The 17,879-nt window shown below is 50.9% G+C and overlaps 1 protein-coding gene across 2 annotated transcripts in view; it reads right to left on the bottom strand.

Moving 5' to 3' along the window:
- The window catches only part of CDC42BPG (CDC42 binding protein kinase gamma), a 59,486-nt gene that overhangs the window by 711 nt on the left and 40,896 nt on the right, over nt 1-17,879 (bottom strand). For both annotated transcript variants that reach the window (XM_054036131.1, XM_054036133.1), the window contains exons 23-35: nt 17,008-17,113; nt 16,541-16,674; nt 15,952-16,091; nt 8,914-8,995; nt 8,276-8,492; nt 7,800-7,862; nt 5,905-6,492; nt 5,380-5,477; nt 4,850-4,934; nt 3,647-3,767; nt 2,673-2,790; nt 2,078-2,192; nt 1,524-1,609 (exon numbers count right to left, since the gene is read on the bottom strand). In XM_054036131.1, coding sequence (XP_053892106.1) covers nt 1,524-1,609; nt 2,078-2,192; nt 2,673-2,790; nt 3,647-3,767; nt 4,850-4,934; nt 5,380-5,477; nt 5,905-6,492; nt 7,800-7,862; nt 8,276-8,492; nt 8,914-8,995; nt 15,952-16,091; nt 16,541-16,674; nt 17,008-17,113 — 1,953 coding nt within the window. The remainder of the gene's footprint in view (nt 1-1,523; nt 1,610-2,077; nt 2,193-2,672; nt 2,791-3,646; nt 3,768-4,849; nt 4,935-5,379; nt 5,478-5,904; nt 6,493-7,799; nt 7,863-8,275; nt 8,493-8,913; nt 8,996-15,951; nt 16,092-16,540; nt 16,675-17,007; nt 17,114-17,879) is intronic.

Genomic DNA, 17,879 nt, shown 5'->3' with positions numbered 1-17,879 from the left:
TTACAGACCAGTCGGGCTAATTTTGATACCTGGAAAGATATTCGAACAAATTAGTAAAAAAATCAATTTGTAAGCACCTAGAAGATTAAGAAATAGCCAGCATGGATTTGTCAAGAACAAATCGTGCCAAACCAACCTAATTTCCTTCCCTGACAAGGTTACTGGCCTAGTGGCTAGGGGGAAGCAGAAGATGGGATTTATCTTGATTTCAGTAAAGCTTTTGACCCAGTCCCACATGCTATTCTCAAAAGCAAACTAGGGAAATGGAGTCTAGATGGAATTACTGTAAAACTGGATGAAAACCTGAACTCAAAGACTAGTTAGCTATGGTTCACTGTTAAACTGGGGGGATGCATTTAGTGGGGTCCCGCAGGGGTCTGCCTGTCTTGGGTCTGGCACTGTTCATTATTTTCACTAATAACTTGCATAATGGAATAGAGAGTTTACTTATAAAACTTGTGGATGACACACCAAGCTGTGGGGGTTGCGAGCACTTTGGAGGACAGGATTAGAATTCAAAATAACCTTGATAAATTGGAGAACTGGGCTGAAATCAACAAGATGAAATTCAATAAGACAAGTGCAAAGTTTTATGCTCAGGAAGAAAAAAAATCGAACACAGAACTATAAAATGGGGAATGACTGGCTGGACAGCGGAACTGCTGGAAAGGATCCTGGGTTACAGTGGATCACAACTTGAATGTGATTCAACAATGGGATGCAGCTGTGAAAAAGGCTAATATTCTGGGGTGTATTAATGGGAATGCCGCATGTAAGACACAACAGGTAACTGTCTCACTCTGCTCTTGCCTCAGCTGTGTCCAATTCTGGGTGCCGGGCTTTACGAAAGAGGTGAACAAATTGGAAAGAGTCCAGAGCAGAGCAACAACAATGATAAACGGTTTAGAAAACCTGACCTATGCAGAAAGGTTAAAAACCTGGATATGTTTAGGCTTGAGAGAAGAAGACAGAGGGGGGACCGGGTAACAGTCTTCAAATATATTAAGGGCTGTTATAAAGAGGATGGGGAGGAGGACAAGAAGTAATGGGCTTAATCTGCAGCAAGGGAGATTTGGTTAGATATGAGGCAAAACTTTCTAACTCTAAGGGCAGGTAAGCTCTTGAATCACTGTGATGGGAGGTTTTTGAGAATGGTTTGGACAAACAGGTGTCAGGGATGCTCTGGTTTTACTTGGTCCTGCCTCAATGGACCAGTGCTACAGTAGTAGCACCTAGAGGCCCACTCTGAGATCGGGGCCCCGTTGTGCTGTCTGAGGTGACAAAGGATGAAAGGGGAATCAAGGCACCAAGAAAGGAAGGGACTTGCCCAAACAGCAGGTCAGTGGCAGACCCAGGAACAGAGCCCAGGAGTCCTGACTTGCAGCCCAGGACCCTCACTACCAAACCAGGCTGTCTCTTGAAAAACAGCTTTAAGTATTAGGGTGCTGCAGTGGGGTGACGCTGAGGGTATTGGCAAGGGAGGCTTATCCCTCAGCCAGGTCTGGCTGCTTGGGGTTTCTTACCTCCGTCAGCATGTCAGTGCCTGTGAACAGGCCCTGTGGGGAGGTGAAGGAGTCATCAGAGATGGAGCTGCCCGACTTACGCTTCGCTGCAAGGGAACAGAGAGCTGTAGTCACTGGCTGGTGCAAACCTTCCCAGCTACTGCACAGGGAATCTGGGACCACCACCAGCCTGGGTCCTAAATCCTGGGATAGAACCCAGAAGTCCTGACTCCCAGCGCCACCCTGCTCTAACTACTAGACCGCACTCCCCTCCCAGAGCTGGGAATAGAACCCAGGAGTCCTGGTTCCCATGCCTCCCACCCTAGCCACTAGGAATCCTTGTCCTGTTCTAAAGGGCTCAGGGTCCCATTGCAATTCTGGGTCTTTGAACGTGGCCTCAGGGGATTTGGGGTGCATGGGGATGCAACGATCCACAGTGGTTAGAGCAGAGAAGCACAGCTAGTCTCACAGGACTTGCTGTCCCCTGGGAAACTAATCCCACTCTGGGCCAGACAGGACCTGAGAGGTGTCTCCCTCCCTGATTCATTCCCCCTCCAGTCGTGGGATCCCTTTACCAGATGCAGAGTCCCCCAGGGCGGTGTCGCTGCCCGAGGACGATGGGTGCCGGGTCTCGGTGAAGCTGCGCCGACGCAGCTTGGCCTGTGACTCCCGTCTTTTCTCCTCCTGGGCCTGCGAGACACAATCAGCATAGCACTGAAAGCCCAGAAAGGGGAAGCACAGAGGCGGGGGAGAGCCCGGCTCAGCGTGGGGACATCAGCAGGACGGAGAGCAGAGGCAGGGGGTGCTCGCCAGGTAACCCCTCCCGCCACACCCCTCTCCTTGTTTGCTTATATCCCTTCAAAGAGGTGACACCTCCAAGCCAAGGGTGGTTTGTTACCATCAGATCACCAAGGGCCCACCGGAGACAGTCTGTCACTGTAGGGTCACCAAAGGCTCACTGCAAGGGCAAGTTTGTTATTGTAGGGTTGCTCCAGCTCACCCAGGCTGGCTTGTTATTGTAGGGTCTCTTGCGATCACGAGTGCTAGATTTTGGTAAACTCTACCCTGGCAGAAGATCCTGCCCTATCTGAAAACCCAGAGCTGGCTGTAGCCCCACCCCTGCCCTGGGCAGCATCTCATTGGCCGGGTTGCCACCCCCTCAGTGCTCACCGTGGGCAGGTCCTGCAGCCGGTGCTGCCCATCGCCCGGCCCCACGTGCACCAGGTGGTTAAAGTTGGTTGGGCCGGAAATGAGTTTTGACCTCACACTGGGGTCTCGCATCATCTCCCTACAGGGGGAACAGAGAGGAACAAAGAATAGCTGGAGCATGCCCTGACCGTGGACTCTGCAACACCAGCAGGAGGGGCATGCTTACAGAAGACACACATGGGGGTGGGGGACATGCTGACAGACAGAGACACATGGGGGAAGGGGGGACGACATGCTGACAGTCAGATATGACCCAGTGCCCCAGATCGCAGCACCCAGCATGAGGAGCCGGGCCCAGCCTGGCTGGACAGGAAGCACCGCTGTGGGGTGAGTGCGGGGCAGGCTCTCCAGCTGTGTGAACATTCACGCTGTACACCTCCGTTTGTCACCTGCGTAACGTGCTCGGAAAGGCACCATACATACACCTGATGGCTTTGGGCGGGGGAGTGGGGCAGTCACTTCCCTGCCCCCATTAGCTCTGCCACTGGACTTAAGGTGCTGGCCACAGATTCAGAGGACCTCACTTCAGTTCCTAGCTCTGCCACAGACTTCCTGTGTGACCTTGCCCAAGTCACTTTTCCCTTCCTATGCCTCAGATTCCCCCCCATAACATGGTGAGAACTATCTGCTTGTCTGCTCAGCCTATGAGTCCTTCAGAGCAGGGACCATCTGCATTGCGCCAGGAAGGATGAGTTGTAGGCCTGAAGGTACTACCATAATAGTACTAACACCACACACATCACAGTGGGACCCTTATCGGGATTGAGGGCTACAGGCACTACCGTGATCCGTACAGTATTCCCATGAATACAAACAGCATGTGCACCATGCTAGCTAGGATGGAATGACAAGCCTCTGTCACCCTCCAGGCTTCCGGGTGAGGACAGGAAGATAGTGCAGGACACACACCTCCCCCCACCCCACCCTGGCCTCACCTCCTCTGCTGCTGCCGCTCCTCTGCTGATATACGGAAGGAGAATTTCCGCTTGTTCTTGGTCCTCACCAGCTGCCGCCGGGTGTTGTCTGTGGTCTCGGGAACATTGAATTCGTCCTGGTCTGGAGCAGAGAGGCGAAATGAGGTTGCGAAAATGGGTCTACTTGCAGTTACACAATTCAGCCACTAGGTGCCTGGGTCTCCTGGGCTAGTGGCTTGGGGCACTGGAACGGGACTCACGAGACCTGGGTTCTATTCCCGAGACTGCCATTGACCTGGGGCAAGCCCCTTCCGCCCTCTGCGCCTCTGTTTCCTTTCCCAGCTGTGTCCATTCAGCCTGTGAGCCCTTCCGGGCAGGGACTGTCTCTCACTGTGCGGCACAAGGGGGCCCTCTAATCTCGGTCAGTGCCACAAGGCACTACCGTAATATTAGCAATGGGACCCCAGTCTCAGCTCGGACCGCTAGACTCTACCATAAAGCTACTAATAATGGAGAGCACATAATGGGGCCCTGATCTCTCTGGTGCCTCTAGATCAGTGGTCCCCAAACTGTGGGGCGCACCCCACAGGGGAGCGCAGAGGAAGATTTGGGAGGGTGCGTGGCGGGTCTGGGGCAGCGTGATAAGGGAGCGCCGCTCTACCCCCAGCTCCTGACTGTGGCCCAGCCACGGCCCCGGCCACCGCCCTGCACCCGGCCTTGGCTCCCAACCATGGCCCGGCTCCACTCCCGGGCGCAGCCGCAACTGCGGCTCCTGGGAGGGCCGGGGAGATTATATTAGGGGCGGGGGGGAGGGACAACTTAAAAAGCTTGGCAACCACTGCTCTAGGTGCTACCGTAATAGTTTTAATAATGTGAACATGATAATAGGACCCTAATAGGGCCTCTAGGAGCTGCCATAATACTGCTACCATAATGTTACTAGTATTTGCTGCTGTATGGAATTCTGGATGGCAGTAAGATTAGCAGCCCAGGCTCACTGCCAGAACCAGAACTGACCCATGAACCCACATCGCCTGGTATCCCATCTCTGACAGCAGCCAGTGCCTGGAGCTGGCATCAATCGGGAGTAGCTCCCTTGACTTCAATGGCTCTAGTCCATATTGCGGTCAGTGTAAATGAGATGGGAAGCCGCTCTGGGGCTGAGCCCCCCAGTGTTCCGACTGGGCGGCCTGGAGCAGGGAGCAGAAGGGGGTGGGTGGTTACCTGCAGACTTGTTCCTGAGATAGGTCAGGCGCACCTTCTCGCTGCCATAGGTGCAGATGGAGCCCTCGGAGTTCAGGGACCGCACCTGAGTAAGAGAATAAGAGTCATTCCCAGAAGGCTGCTGTTCCCAAGGAGCTGCTGGGTGGCAGGTCATCGCAACCTCCTATGCTGAGGTGCAGGGAGGTTATGGCAGGTGCCCAGACTTCAAACAGAGAGATGGTGGCAGAGCCGAAAAGAGAACCCAGGCTCCCAGCATGACCCTTTTCCAATCACTAGACCCCATTCCTCTCTCAGCACTGGAAATATAAACCAGGAACTCTCCCAGGCCCTCTCGGCTCTAACCATTAGAAACTGCTCCTCTCCCAGAGCTGCGAATGGAACCCTGGCTCCCAGCCCCATTAAATGGTCCATTAAAATAAGAATGAACCAAGAAAAGTTTTGCTGAGCTTTATCGGCCTATCCGTCCCACATTCACCCCAGACTTGGCTAAATCCTGGGTCCCAGGGCTTGTTTCCCCCTAAAAGCCTCACCTTCTTCAGAGGGACTGTCTGTATCCATTCAGCCTTCCGCACATCAAACACATCCAGGGCGTTCTCACTGAACACACTCAGGTAGGGGGCGCTGTAGCCTAGGAGTTGAGAGACCAAGGGCATTTTAAACCTGCATGCAAATCCCAGCCAGTATAGCTGTCAGTTCCCTTGGATGCCCACTAGAGGGCATCTAGTGTTGGCTTGTCAAAGACGGGATACTGGGCTAGATGGGCCCATAGGTCTGATTCGGGGCAGCAGAGGGTTGTGGTGTGACAATACCGGGCTAGACGGTCCCACAGGAGTGATCCAGGGTGGAAGGTGAGTGGAGGGGGAAGCTACCAGGCCAGATGGCCTCACGGATGTGATCTGGGGCAGCCGGTTCTGGTGACGGGGCATTTGCTGCCCCTGCTGGAGAGAACAGAGCTCCCCTCTGCTCCCTGCATGCAGCATCTTTGAGAGCAGGAACCACCCCCATCTGCCCTTGCCTGCCCCAACCTCCCTTGACCCCACAGCCCCGCCACTCACAGCAGCTCAGGGGGGTCGCCGGCCACATCAACTCCTGCTGCCGCGTTCTCCGGCCCTGCCCGTCCACGTAGAGCCCCAACCCACTGAAGCACAGGATCAGCTCACTCAGGCTGACCTCCACGGCCCGCAGGGCCTCCATCTGGGCCACGGACGCTCCACGGGGGTCCTCGGGGTGGGGCAGGTGGACGGGAGCCCCCTCGTTCAGCAGGGGGTAGAGGGAGAAGCCCGAGGGGTAGCCTACGCAGAGCCGGTCGCCCATGATGTCCAAGCACTGCACGTAGCCCTGGGCCTGGATCTCCTTGATGCGCCGGGAGTGGGGCCGGGAGTGGGTGAGCTGGTAGCACAGCACCTGGCGCTTGGAGGCCACGCACAGCACGGAGGTGGTTCCCCGGCAGATCAGCCCTGACACCATCGTCTGGCAGTTCTTGGTCTCGGCGATCTTGGTCCCCGGGGATTCTGGCGTCTCCAGCTCGACCCAGGAGAAGAGGCGCACGCTGTGGTTCTTGCCGCACAGGACTGAAAGCACCTGGGCCTGGGGGGAGACCAGGAGCAGCTGGACCCGCCGGCAGTCACCCAGCTGGAGCACCTCTGCAAACCGAGACAAAGGATGAGAATCAGAGATGTACAGTCACAGGGGGCTGCATTGCCAGAGTGCTATGGAGGTTGACTGGGAAGGGAGATACTTATCTCAGCTACTCACCCGTGTAAATCTGGAGCAATCCCTGATTAAATCCAGAGTAGCTCAAGGAGTCACACTGGTTTGAAACGGAGATCAGATTCTGGCTTGGCAGAGTTACAAACAGGTGTAAACCCAGAGTGACCCTGATTAACTCCATGAGCTACTTTCCCTTTGCAGTGGTTTGTAACCTAGTTCAGAATCTAGCTCAGTGGACTTCTGTTGAGTTACAAACTGGTGTAAATCTGGAGTGACTCCATGAGTGACTCCAGATTTACACCAGTTTGTAACAGAGACCAGAACTTGGCTCAGTGGACTTCTATCAGATTCATGTATAATGTCAGGGTCTGACCCAATGGTCCAAAATAAAGTCAGTGTATAATGGACTTCTGTGGAATTAATCTTGATTTACACCAGCATTTAAGGTCAGATCAGCATCTGGCTTAATTACCTAGAATGGATTACTCCACATTTACTCCAGTGTGTAACTGAAATCAGAATACGCTCCAGTGACTTCAGTGCAGCTACTCCAGATTTACACCAGGTTTGTGACCAAGGCTGGAATCTGGCTCAACAACTTGACAGCTACTTCAGACAGCATGTAACCGTGGTCAGAATGCACTTCTGAGCCCAGTGAAGTCAATAGAGTCACTCCTGATTTATACCAATGTGTAACAGAGACCAGATCTGTTTTAATTATCTCAAAATGAACTACTCCAGACTTAAACCTAGGTCACTGAAATCAAAACGTTGTCCCTAAACCCAATTCATTGAGTGAAGTCACTCCAGATTCACACCAGATTTAACAGAATCTGTCTCATACCCAAGATGTATCCCCCTGTTCATAACAGATTATCTATATATCAGAATTACTTAATGGAATTACTCCTGACTTACTCCAGTTTGTAACCAACAATAACATGTGCTCTTAAGTCCACTGACCTAAGTGCAGCTACGCCAGATTTACTAGCCATTTATATATAACAAGTAGTATAACTAAAATCCAGTCTGCCTCAAGGATTTCTCTGGGGTAGCTCCAGATTTACACCAGGGTGGAACCAAGATCAGAATCTGATCCAGAGCCTTAACTAGTGCCAAGTCAGGCCAGCCAACTCTTCCCCATGCTGGGCCCCGGACCCGCCCAGCTGCACGCGTGTCTCATTCCAACTCCCCCCACCCCCCCCATACCCCTGTGAACTCAGCCCGTGACAGCTCTTACCATTGGTGTGCAGGTGAATCACAAACAGCCCCTCTTCGGTTCCCAGCGCGATTCGCTCCCGGTCTGCAAGCAGGACAGGGACAAGTTTCAGAGAGAGGCAGCCTGGACGTGGAAAAGGCTAGGCTGCACAGGCTGGCTGGCTCCTCCCTATGGGCCCTGACTGCTCTCAGACAGCAATACCCCCTAGGAAGCTGAGGGGTTTTATTATTCCCCATTTACAAAGGGGGAAACTGAGGCAAATGCAGGTACAGGGACTTGCCCAAAGTTATAGAAGTCAGTGACACAGCAAGAAATAGAATCCATGAGTCCTGACCCTCCCACACCCCAGTCACCCCCTGCTCTAACCTACTAGACCCCACTTCCCCTCCCAGAGTCAGGATAGAACCCAGGAGTCCTGGCTCCCAACCCCTCCCCTCACCCAGCAGACTCCACTGTCCTCCCTGGGTGATCTGTCCTTGCCTCCTATGCCAGCTCACCAATGACAGCAGCGGAGAGGGCCTGCGGTATTAGCGGCAGGCCATTGTCATAGGCTTCCTTCAGGATATAGACGGAGCGGTCCTGGTGCCGGTTCTCCTGCAGGATCCGGTGCAGCTCCACCAGCACCTGCACCCACTGCTTCATCTCGGCCTCACTGTCAGCCAGGAGCAGCAGGGAGCTGGTGGTGGGGGGCGTGGCCAACTGGGAGGATGTGATCTATGGGGAGCAGGGGAGGGCAGCTTAGCGTTGTTCTAAAAGATGCAGATGTTTAGCGCTGGATTCGGAGCTCAGCTCCCACAAGGTCAATCTGGGGTCACCTCCCAACTGCAGTGGGTTCAGGGCCGGATTCGGATCTCAGCTCCCCTGGGTCAATCCAGGATCAAGCCCTTACTACAATGGGGCCAGGGCCAGATTCTGATGCCAGTTACTCCTGGAGTAAATGCAATGATTCCAGCTCTGCACCACTGATATAACCGATTAGCACTTGCCCATTGCAATAAGGATCTGACACACAAGACGACTGAGATGGAACTTGCCAGACTTAGTCATGTGACCCGGGCTGGAATGACGCCATTGCAGAGCTCTGCTGCTCTGGCCCTGACCCAAGATTGTAAGTGTCCCGACTCCCAGGACTTACCCGGAATATGCAGGGCACGTCCTTGTTGCTGGCATGGATGACGTCTGAGGCCAGAACCGACGTCACCGAGAACTGTTCGTCCCTTTAAAGAGAAGACGAGAGGCATCAGCACCAACCAGTGCAGCCTTCCCAGCTGCACCTTACAACACCCCAGTGTCAGCTGCTGTGCCCCACAGAGCACCTGTAAGCCTGGGAAAGAAGAGGGATGTAGATTTGTTCACTATAGTCACAGATTTTAAGGCCAGAAGGGAGCATTTGATCATCTAGTCTGACCTCCAGTACAGCACAAGCCAGAGAACATCACCCAGTTACCCCTCTATGGAGCCCAGTCGCTTGTAGATATCTTCCACAAAGGCAGCGAGGCTTGATCTGAAGACATTCAGAGGTGGAGAATCCACCACCTCCCTTAGGAGTTTGTTCCAAAGATTAATCACCCACACTGTGAAAAAAAATATAGCTTATTTCTAATCCATTTGGCTTTAACTTTCAGCCATTTGTGGTTTTTCTGCATTTCCCTGCCAAATTAAAATAACTGGTAGCAGTAGTAGGCTTTTACCCTCAGTGTGGACGAGGCACACGTTTTGCCACTGGGTTCTGCTGCTATTTGTTGAAAGTGGAAGAATGTCAAGGAAGGGAGCATGCTCTGTTGGTTATAAAAACCTTCTGCCCATGACCTCCCCAGCCTCTCTGAATTTTCCTCTGCTCCTATTCCCCATCAACAGCAGCAGAGGGGCATCAAGAACAAAAAAAGAGAGAGCAGGTGACTGATAGGGAGTGTGGATGCAGTGGGGGACAAATAAACAGTGACAAGTTTTTAAAGTGCTTGTACACATATGCTAGAAGTCTGAATAATGAGATGGGTGAACTAGAGTGCCTTGTGTTAAAGGAGGATATTGATATAATAGGCATCACAGAAACCTGGTGGCGTGAAGACAATCAATGGGACACAATCATTCTGGGGTACAAAATATATCAGAAGGACAGAACAGGTCATGCGGGGCGGGGGGAAGTGGCACTATATGTGAAAGAAAATGTAGAATCAAATGAAGTAAAAATCTTAAATGAATCCACATGTTCCATAGAATCTCTATGGATAGTAATTGCATGCTTAATAAGAATATAACAGTAGGGATCTATTATTGACCACCTGACCAGGACAATGATAGTGACTAAGCTAAGGGAGATTAGAGAGGCTATCAAAATAAAGAACTCAATAATAGTGAGGGATTTCAATTATCCCCATATTGACTGGGTACATGTCACCCAGGGCTGGCTCCAGGCACCAGCTTGGCAAGCAGGTGCTTGGGGTGGCCAAAGGGAAGGGGTGGCACGTCCGGCTCTTCGGCGGCGGGTCCGTCGGCCCCTCTCGGAGGGAAGGACCTGCCGCCGAATTGCCGCCGAAGAAGAAAGTGGTGCGGCTGAGCTGTCACCGATCGCGGCTTTTTTTTTTTCCCCGCCGCTTGGGGCGGCAAAAACCCTGGAGCCGGCCCTGATGTCACCTCAGGAAGAAATGCAGACACAAAATTTCTCGATACTTTAAATGACTGCTTCTTGGAGCAGCTGGTACAGGAATCCACAAGGGGAGAGGCAATTCTCGATTTAGTCCTGAGTGTAGTGCAGGATCTGGTCCAAGAGGTAACTATAACAGGACCACTTGGAAATAGTGACCATAATATAACAACATTTAACGTTCATGTGGTGGGAAGAACACCTCAGCAGCCCAACACTGTAGCAATTAATTTCAGAAAGGGGAACTATGCAAAAATGAGGTTAGTTAAAAGGTACAGTGACTAGAGTGAAATCCCTGCAAGCTGCATGGACACTTTTCAAAGACACCATAATAGAGGCCCAATTTAAATGTATATCCCAAATTAAAAAACACAAGTAAAAACTAAAAAAGCGCCACTGTGGCTTAACAACCATGTAAAAGAAGCAGCGGGAGATAAAAAGGCATCTTTTAAAAAGTGGAAGTCAAATCCTAGTGAGATAAATAGAAAGGCGCATAAACACTGCCAAATTAAGTATAAAAATGTAATAAGAAATCCGAAGAGGAGTTTGAAGAACAGCTAGCCAAAAACTCCAAAGGTAATAACAAAATGTTTTTTAAGTACATCAGAAGCAGGAAGCCTGCTAAACAACCAGTGGGGCCCCTGGACGATCGAGATAAAAAAGGAGCACTTAAAGACGATAAAGTCATTGCAGAGAAACTAAATGGATTCTTTGCTTCAGTCTTCACGGCTAAGGATGTTAGGGAGATTCCCAAACCTGAGCTGTCCTTTGTAGGTGACAAATCTGAGGAATTGTCACAGATTGAAGTGTCATTAGAGGAGGTTTTGGAATTAATTGATAAACTAAACAGTAACAAATCACCAGAACCAGATGGCATTCACCCAAGAGTTCTGAAAGAACTCAAATGTGAAATTGCGGAACTATTAACTAGGGTTTGTAACCTGTCCTTTAAATCAGCTTCTGTGCCCAACAACTGGAAGATAGCTAATGTAACGCCAATATTTAAAAAGGGCTCTAGAAGGGATCCCAGCAATTACAGACCAGTAAGTCTAATGTCTGTACTGGGCAAATTAGTTGAAACAATAGTAAAGAATAAAATTGTCAGACACATAGAACATAAATTGTTTGGCAAAAGTCAACATGGTTTCTGTAAAGGGAAATCATGTCTTACTAATCTATTAGAGTTCTTTGAAGGGGTCAACAAACATGTGCACAAGGGGGATCCAGTGGACATAGTGTACTTAGATTTCCAGAAAGCCTTTGACAAGGTCCCTCACCAAAGGCTCTTATGTAAATTAAGTTGTCATGGGATAAGAGGGAAGATCCTTTCATGGATTGAGAACTGGTTAAAAGACAGGGAACAAAGGGTAGGAATAAATGGTAAATTCTCAGAATGGAGAGGGGTAACTAGTGGTGTTCCCCAAGGGTCAGTCCTAGGACCAATCTTATTCAACTTATTCATAAATGATCTGGAGAAAGGGGTCAACAGTGCGGTGGCAAAGTTTGCAGATGATACTAAACTGCTCAAGATAGTTAAGAGCAAAGCAGACTGTGAAGAACTTCAAAAAGATCTCACAAAACTAAGTGATTGGGCAACAAAATGGCAAATGAAGTTTCATGTGGATAAATGTAAAGTAATGCACATTGGAAAAAATAACCCCAACTATACATACAATATGATGGGGGCTAATTTAGCTACAACTAATCAGGAAAGAGATCTTGGAGTCATCGTGGATAGTTCTCTGAAGACGTCCATGCAGTGTGCAGTGGCAGTCAAAAAAGCAAACAGGATGTTAGGAATCATTAAAAAGGGGATAGAGAATAAGACGGAGAATATCTTATTGTCCTTATATAAATCCATGGCACGCCTGCATCTTGAATACTGTGTACATATGTGGTCTCCTCATCTCAAAAAAGATATACTGGCATTAGAAAAGGTTCAGAGAAGGGCAACTAAAATGATTATGGGTTTGGAAGGGGTCCCATATGAGGAGAGATTGAAGAGGCTAGACTTTTCAGTTTTGAAAAGAGGAGACTAAGGGGGGATACGATAGAGGTATATAAAATCATGAGTGGTGTGGAGAAAGTGAATAAGGAAAAGTTATTTACTTGTTCCCATAATATAAGAACTAGGGGCCACCAAATGAAATTAATGGGCAGCAGGTTTAAAACAAATAAAAGGAAGCTCTTCTTTACACAACACACAGTCAACCTGTGGAACTCCTTGCCTGAGGAGGTTGTGAAGGCTAGGACTATAACAGGGTTTAAAAGAGAACTAGATAAATTCATGGTGGTTAAGTCCATTAATGGCTATTAGCCAGGATGAGTAAGGAATGGTGTCCCTAGCCTCTGTTTATCAGGGGGTGGAGATGGATGGCAGGAGAGAGATCACTTGATCATTACCTGTTAGGTTCACTCCCTCTGGGGCACTTGGCATTGGCCACTGTTGGTAGACAGGATACTGGGCTGGATGGACCTTTGGTCTGACCCAGTATGGCCATTCTTATGTTCTTATGGGGGCTAGAACCCACAGAATCTCAGAACAGCACCTTCAAATCAATTTCTCAAACACCTAAAACAACTCCACCTCTTTGTCTAAAAGATCATATGTGCCTCTATTACTTGGGTGAGGGGCTGTATTAATAATAGAGCTGGACAGGACCTGCAATTTCTGTTCTCACCATTTCAAATTTTTTTAGTGCAAAACTGGGGGAAAAAACAACAAACTATGAAGCTTTCCGCAAAATAAAATTTTCAACAAAATAAATAATCTTCAAAAAATGTAGTTTAAAGAAATCAAAATGTTTCAGTTGGATTCTGACTTCTTGTATTGATTTATTTTTTAGAAAGTGATTTTTAAACAAAAAGTCATTTCAAAACTCAAGGTTGAAATGTTCCATTCCAAAAATGTCAAAATGGAACGTTCCAAGCTAATGGACATACTGTTCCCACACCCCCTGCAATGAGACACTGTTGAAATCAACATGCTCCCTGCCCTGGGAAGTGTCAGCATTTTCAGTTGGACAAACATGTCACGGGGAAATTTTCAAGCGGATTCAATTTTTAATCCAGATAAATGATGTTTTCAGGTGAGCTGGCAGATGTTCTCTGCCTGCTAGCTTCTGTGGGGGCGCCTCTCCTTAGCAGCACCATGGCCTGAAGAGCACCCCCTCCAGCTGAGCTCTGCTAGCCTTTTAGCACAGCCAGGCACTCATTAGTCAATTAGCTGCCAGCCAGCCACCTAGGCAGTTAATTGCTCACAAATTGGCTGAGATGGGTTCATTCCCCTTAAAGAAGCCCTAAACAGGGCCAACACCCATTAAAGAGACCAGCCACCCCATGATAGTTACACACAGGAGGTCACTGTCCTGCTCTGCTCAGCATGGTCAAGGCCTCAGCTGGGGTATCGTGTCCGGGCTGGGAAGAGCAACAAAAACGATCCGAGGTTTAGAAAGCCTTACCCATTGGGCACGTTCAGTCTAGAGAAGAGAAGGCTGAAGGGGGACCTGGTAACAACCTTCAATAGGTAAAAGGTTGTTACAAGAAGGACGGTGGAACAATTGTTCTCCGTGTCCACCGAGGGTGGGGCAAGGAGCATTCGGCTTGGTTTGCAGCAAGGGAGATTTAGGTGGGAGATTAGGAAAAACTTTCAGGATGGAACAGGTTACCGGGGAGATGGCAGAATCCCCATCACTGGAGGGTTTTAAGAACAGGTTGGACAACATCCGTCAGGGATGCTCTGGGTTTACTTGGTCCTGCCTCAGCGCAGGGGGCTGGGCTTGATGATCTCTCAAGGCCCCTTCCAGCCTGACATTTCTACGTAACCCTGTGCTGGGGAAACCGCCCATGGTTTGGGCACGCTGCCTTCACTGGCATCAGAGTGTAGCCTCAGCCTTAGCTTCAACCTGAACTGATATCAGCCTCCCAATATCAGCCGTTCAACCAGAATGTGTGTGTGTGTCAAGTGGCACTGGACCTGGTAAAGCCCAGTCACTTAGGGGCCGAGAGCTAAACAACACTGCTGCTCTTCCCATGTACGAGGTGGTGCCTCTCCAGAATTGTTGGTTTATTTCAAACACAGAAATCTTGACTCAGAATAGGGAGGTTCCGTTACTTCTGTATTTGGCCCTGGTGCGATCACTGCTGGAGTACTGGGCCCAAGGCTGGGGCCCACAAGTCAAGCAGGATGTGGATAAATTGGAGAGAGGTCAGAGAAAAGCCATGAGAAGGATTAAAGGGTTGGAAAACCTGCCTTGCAGTGAGAGACTCCAGGAGCTCAAGCTGTTTAGCTTAACAAAGAGAAGGTTGAGGGATGACTTGATCACAGTCTATATAGGATGGGGCTCTTCAGTCTAGCAGACAAAGGTGAAACAAGAGCCACTGGCTGGAAGTTGAAGCTAGATAAATTCGGACTAGAAATGAGGTGCACGTTTATCAGTGAGGGGAATGGGACACTTGATCTACGGCTGGGGTGGATTCTCCATCAATGGGAATGTTTAAATGAAGGTTGGGTGAGTTTCTAACACATCTGCTCTAGTTCAAACAGGAATTAATTCAGGGCTGGCCTACAGCTTGGGTGACACAGGAGGTCAGACTAGATGATCACATTGATCTCTTCTGGCTTTATTGTCTATGCATATGGTTTAATTAATCTGATACGTCCGTTGATTTGGTATCAACCCGTTCACACGGATTATTTACGTCATGCTTTTTGCTTCATTATTCGGTTTAGTGAATAAAGTTCATACAATTGGAAACCCTGAGGGAGCGGAAGTTTCTTTCCCAGACACCAGGATCACAACCTACATGAGCTCTGGGGAGAAAACAGACAACTCGACGACTCACCCAGCAGTGATCCATATCTGGAGGGGTGGTAAACCCATTGGGGCAACAGTGACGTTATGTTGCACGAAGAGGGGTTCAGCAGGGGGCGCTCTTGCCTTGAACTCAGTCCTGTGGGCTCATTGGTCTGATCTGGGGCAGCAGAGGCTGGGGGGATACCAGGATAGTTGGGCCCGCTGGTCTGATCCAGGAAGGCAAAGAAGGGAGGGACACTGGGCTGGATGGGCCCATGGGTCTGAGCTGGGGCGGCAGGACTGGGGATACCAGGTGGGATGGGCCCAGGGTTCTAAGCCAGGAGGTGGGGGCGGGGCGGGGTGGGGGGGTGGGGAAATACCGGGTGGGATGGGCCCAAGGGTCTGACCCAGGATGGCCGGGGGTGTGTGGGGGGGAAATACCAGGCTGGCTGGGCCCAGGGATGTGAGCCAGGAGGCAGGGTGGGGGATACCGGGCTGGCTGGGCCCAGGGGTCTGAGACGAGGGATGGAGGGGGGGAAAACCGGGCTGGCTGGGCCCAGGGGTCTGAGCCAGGATGGCAGGAGGCGGGTTACCAGGCTGGCTGGGCCCAGGGGCTGATCTGCGATGACAGAGAGGGATGCAAGGCTAGGTGGGCTCAAGGGTCTGACCAACAAGGCACTTCATGGGTCCCCTTTCCCTGCATTTTGCGGGGGCCAGTCGTGCCCCTCCCTACCTCATATCCACGACCTGCATGACGTTGACACCGCACTGGGAGCCCCGACCTTCTGGCACATCGTAAAGGAAGAGCTTTAAGTCGCTGACGATGGCGAATGCCTTCTGCCAGCCCTTCTTCACTCCCGCCGGCTTCGGCACCTACGGGGATGGGGGAGGGGAGACGGTTACAGCCCCATTCGCCACAGGAAGATTTGGCCTGTTGTTGGCCCACCATCCCGGGTGCTAATAGGACCCAGCAGGGCTTGACCCTGCCTCAGTTTCCCCTGGGACAGGGTGACTGTCATATGGAAATTGGATACAGAGAGGGCGAGTTACCCAAAGTTACACAGCACATCAGTGGCACAGCTGGGGATAGAACCCAGGAGTCCCGGCTCCCAGACACCTTGTGATAACCCACTGGACCCCGCTCTCCTCCCACAGCTGGAGAGAGAACCCAGGAGTCCTGACTTCTGTGCCCCTGCTTTAACCACATTCACCACAGCCGAGAAGATTGGGGGAAGCGTGCTCGCCGAATCATCTCTGCCACGCCACATCAGACAAAAGCCAGCCTGACACAGGGCACCCACAGAGGGTGGGGGGGGACTTACCGACAGATACCCCTCAAATGCTGTGCCTGTCCCAGTAACCGGGTTGACCCCCATGGTTTTCCGGAGCTGTTCGGGGGGCGTGGGGCAGATGGCCATGCCCCCAGCGCAGGACACATGGCAAACGTAGTTACAAGCTGCAGGGAGAAGCCAGGATGCGGGGCATGAGTGAGGGGAAGGAGATGGACTCTGACAGGCACCTGATGCAGGGAGAGGGGCCAGAGTCCCAGGCACCCCCCCAGGGCCCAGCATCCAAGCCTGCCTGACAGGAGACCCAGGTGCCAGGCCCCAGTGCCCTGCCTGGTAGAAGACCTGGGTACCAGTCCCATGGCTCAGCACTCAATGCCCAGCCTGGTGGAGACCCGGGTTCTAGGCTCAGAGGCTAGTGCTTAGCCCCATTCAGGAATTCACCTCAGGGAAGCAATTGCAACGGGGCCCGCGCGGGGCAGAGCCAGCCCGGCCTCACTCACCCTCACAGGTGTAGCCCTGGCGCAGCAGCCCCACCATGAGCGCAGTGCAGCGCGTGCATTTGGTGGGCACGGTGAAGCTCCGCATCTTGAAGCTGTGAGATTTTGGCTGGAAAATGGGGGGAAAACAACAAAAAGGGGGTTCGATTTGCAGTGGGGGAGGGATTGGAAGCCAGAGACAGGGGGATAAACGGGCATTTGTCTGATGTGTGTACACAGACCCACACAATGCACTACACACACATACTAACCACCCACACAGCTCATCCCATACCTACAGCACAGCCCCATGCGCACCTAAATACACCCATAGAGAGATATTGCACACACAGCACACAAGTGTACAACAAACACACCACACATACATCAGGCGCACATGCCACATCTCCATGTTCACAGCATACAACTGTACAACACACTGACACATACACCTCCATGCTCATAACATTCATATACAGAGAACATCCCATATGTACACAACACATCTGTAATAGACCTATATACCGCACACTCTGGGCATTCTAAATACACACCCCCACACTATCAACACACGCAGAAAAAAAATACAATATCAGGGAAATTCCAGGGGATTTATGTCATGTGCACACATACCCAAACACCCCCTGCCATGCAACAGGCAGACATACAAAGCGAATGCAACACACAATATAATAATGTGTGCGCAAAAATACCCCCATGACAGCTGACTAGATGGGGTTTATCTGACATTGGCAAGTATATACACACTCACCCACACCACCACACACAGGAAACACACACCCACACAATCCATGGTATAAATCCTCTCCATCACACACACACCCCACACCAAACATATGGACACCCCAACACCACACAACAAATCCTCGCTACGT

This window comes from Malaclemys terrapin, chromosome 7 (assembly GCF_027887155.1).
Source record: "Malaclemys terrapin pileata isolate rMalTer1 chromosome 7, rMalTer1.hap1, whole genome shotgun sequence".
In the NCBI taxonomy this organism is placed as follows: domain Eukaryota; kingdom Metazoa; phylum Chordata; order Testudines; family Emydidae; genus Malaclemys; species Malaclemys terrapin.
The sequence above is the reverse complement of the archived record's forward strand: the minus strand, read 5'-3'. Positions and strand labels throughout refer to the sequence as shown.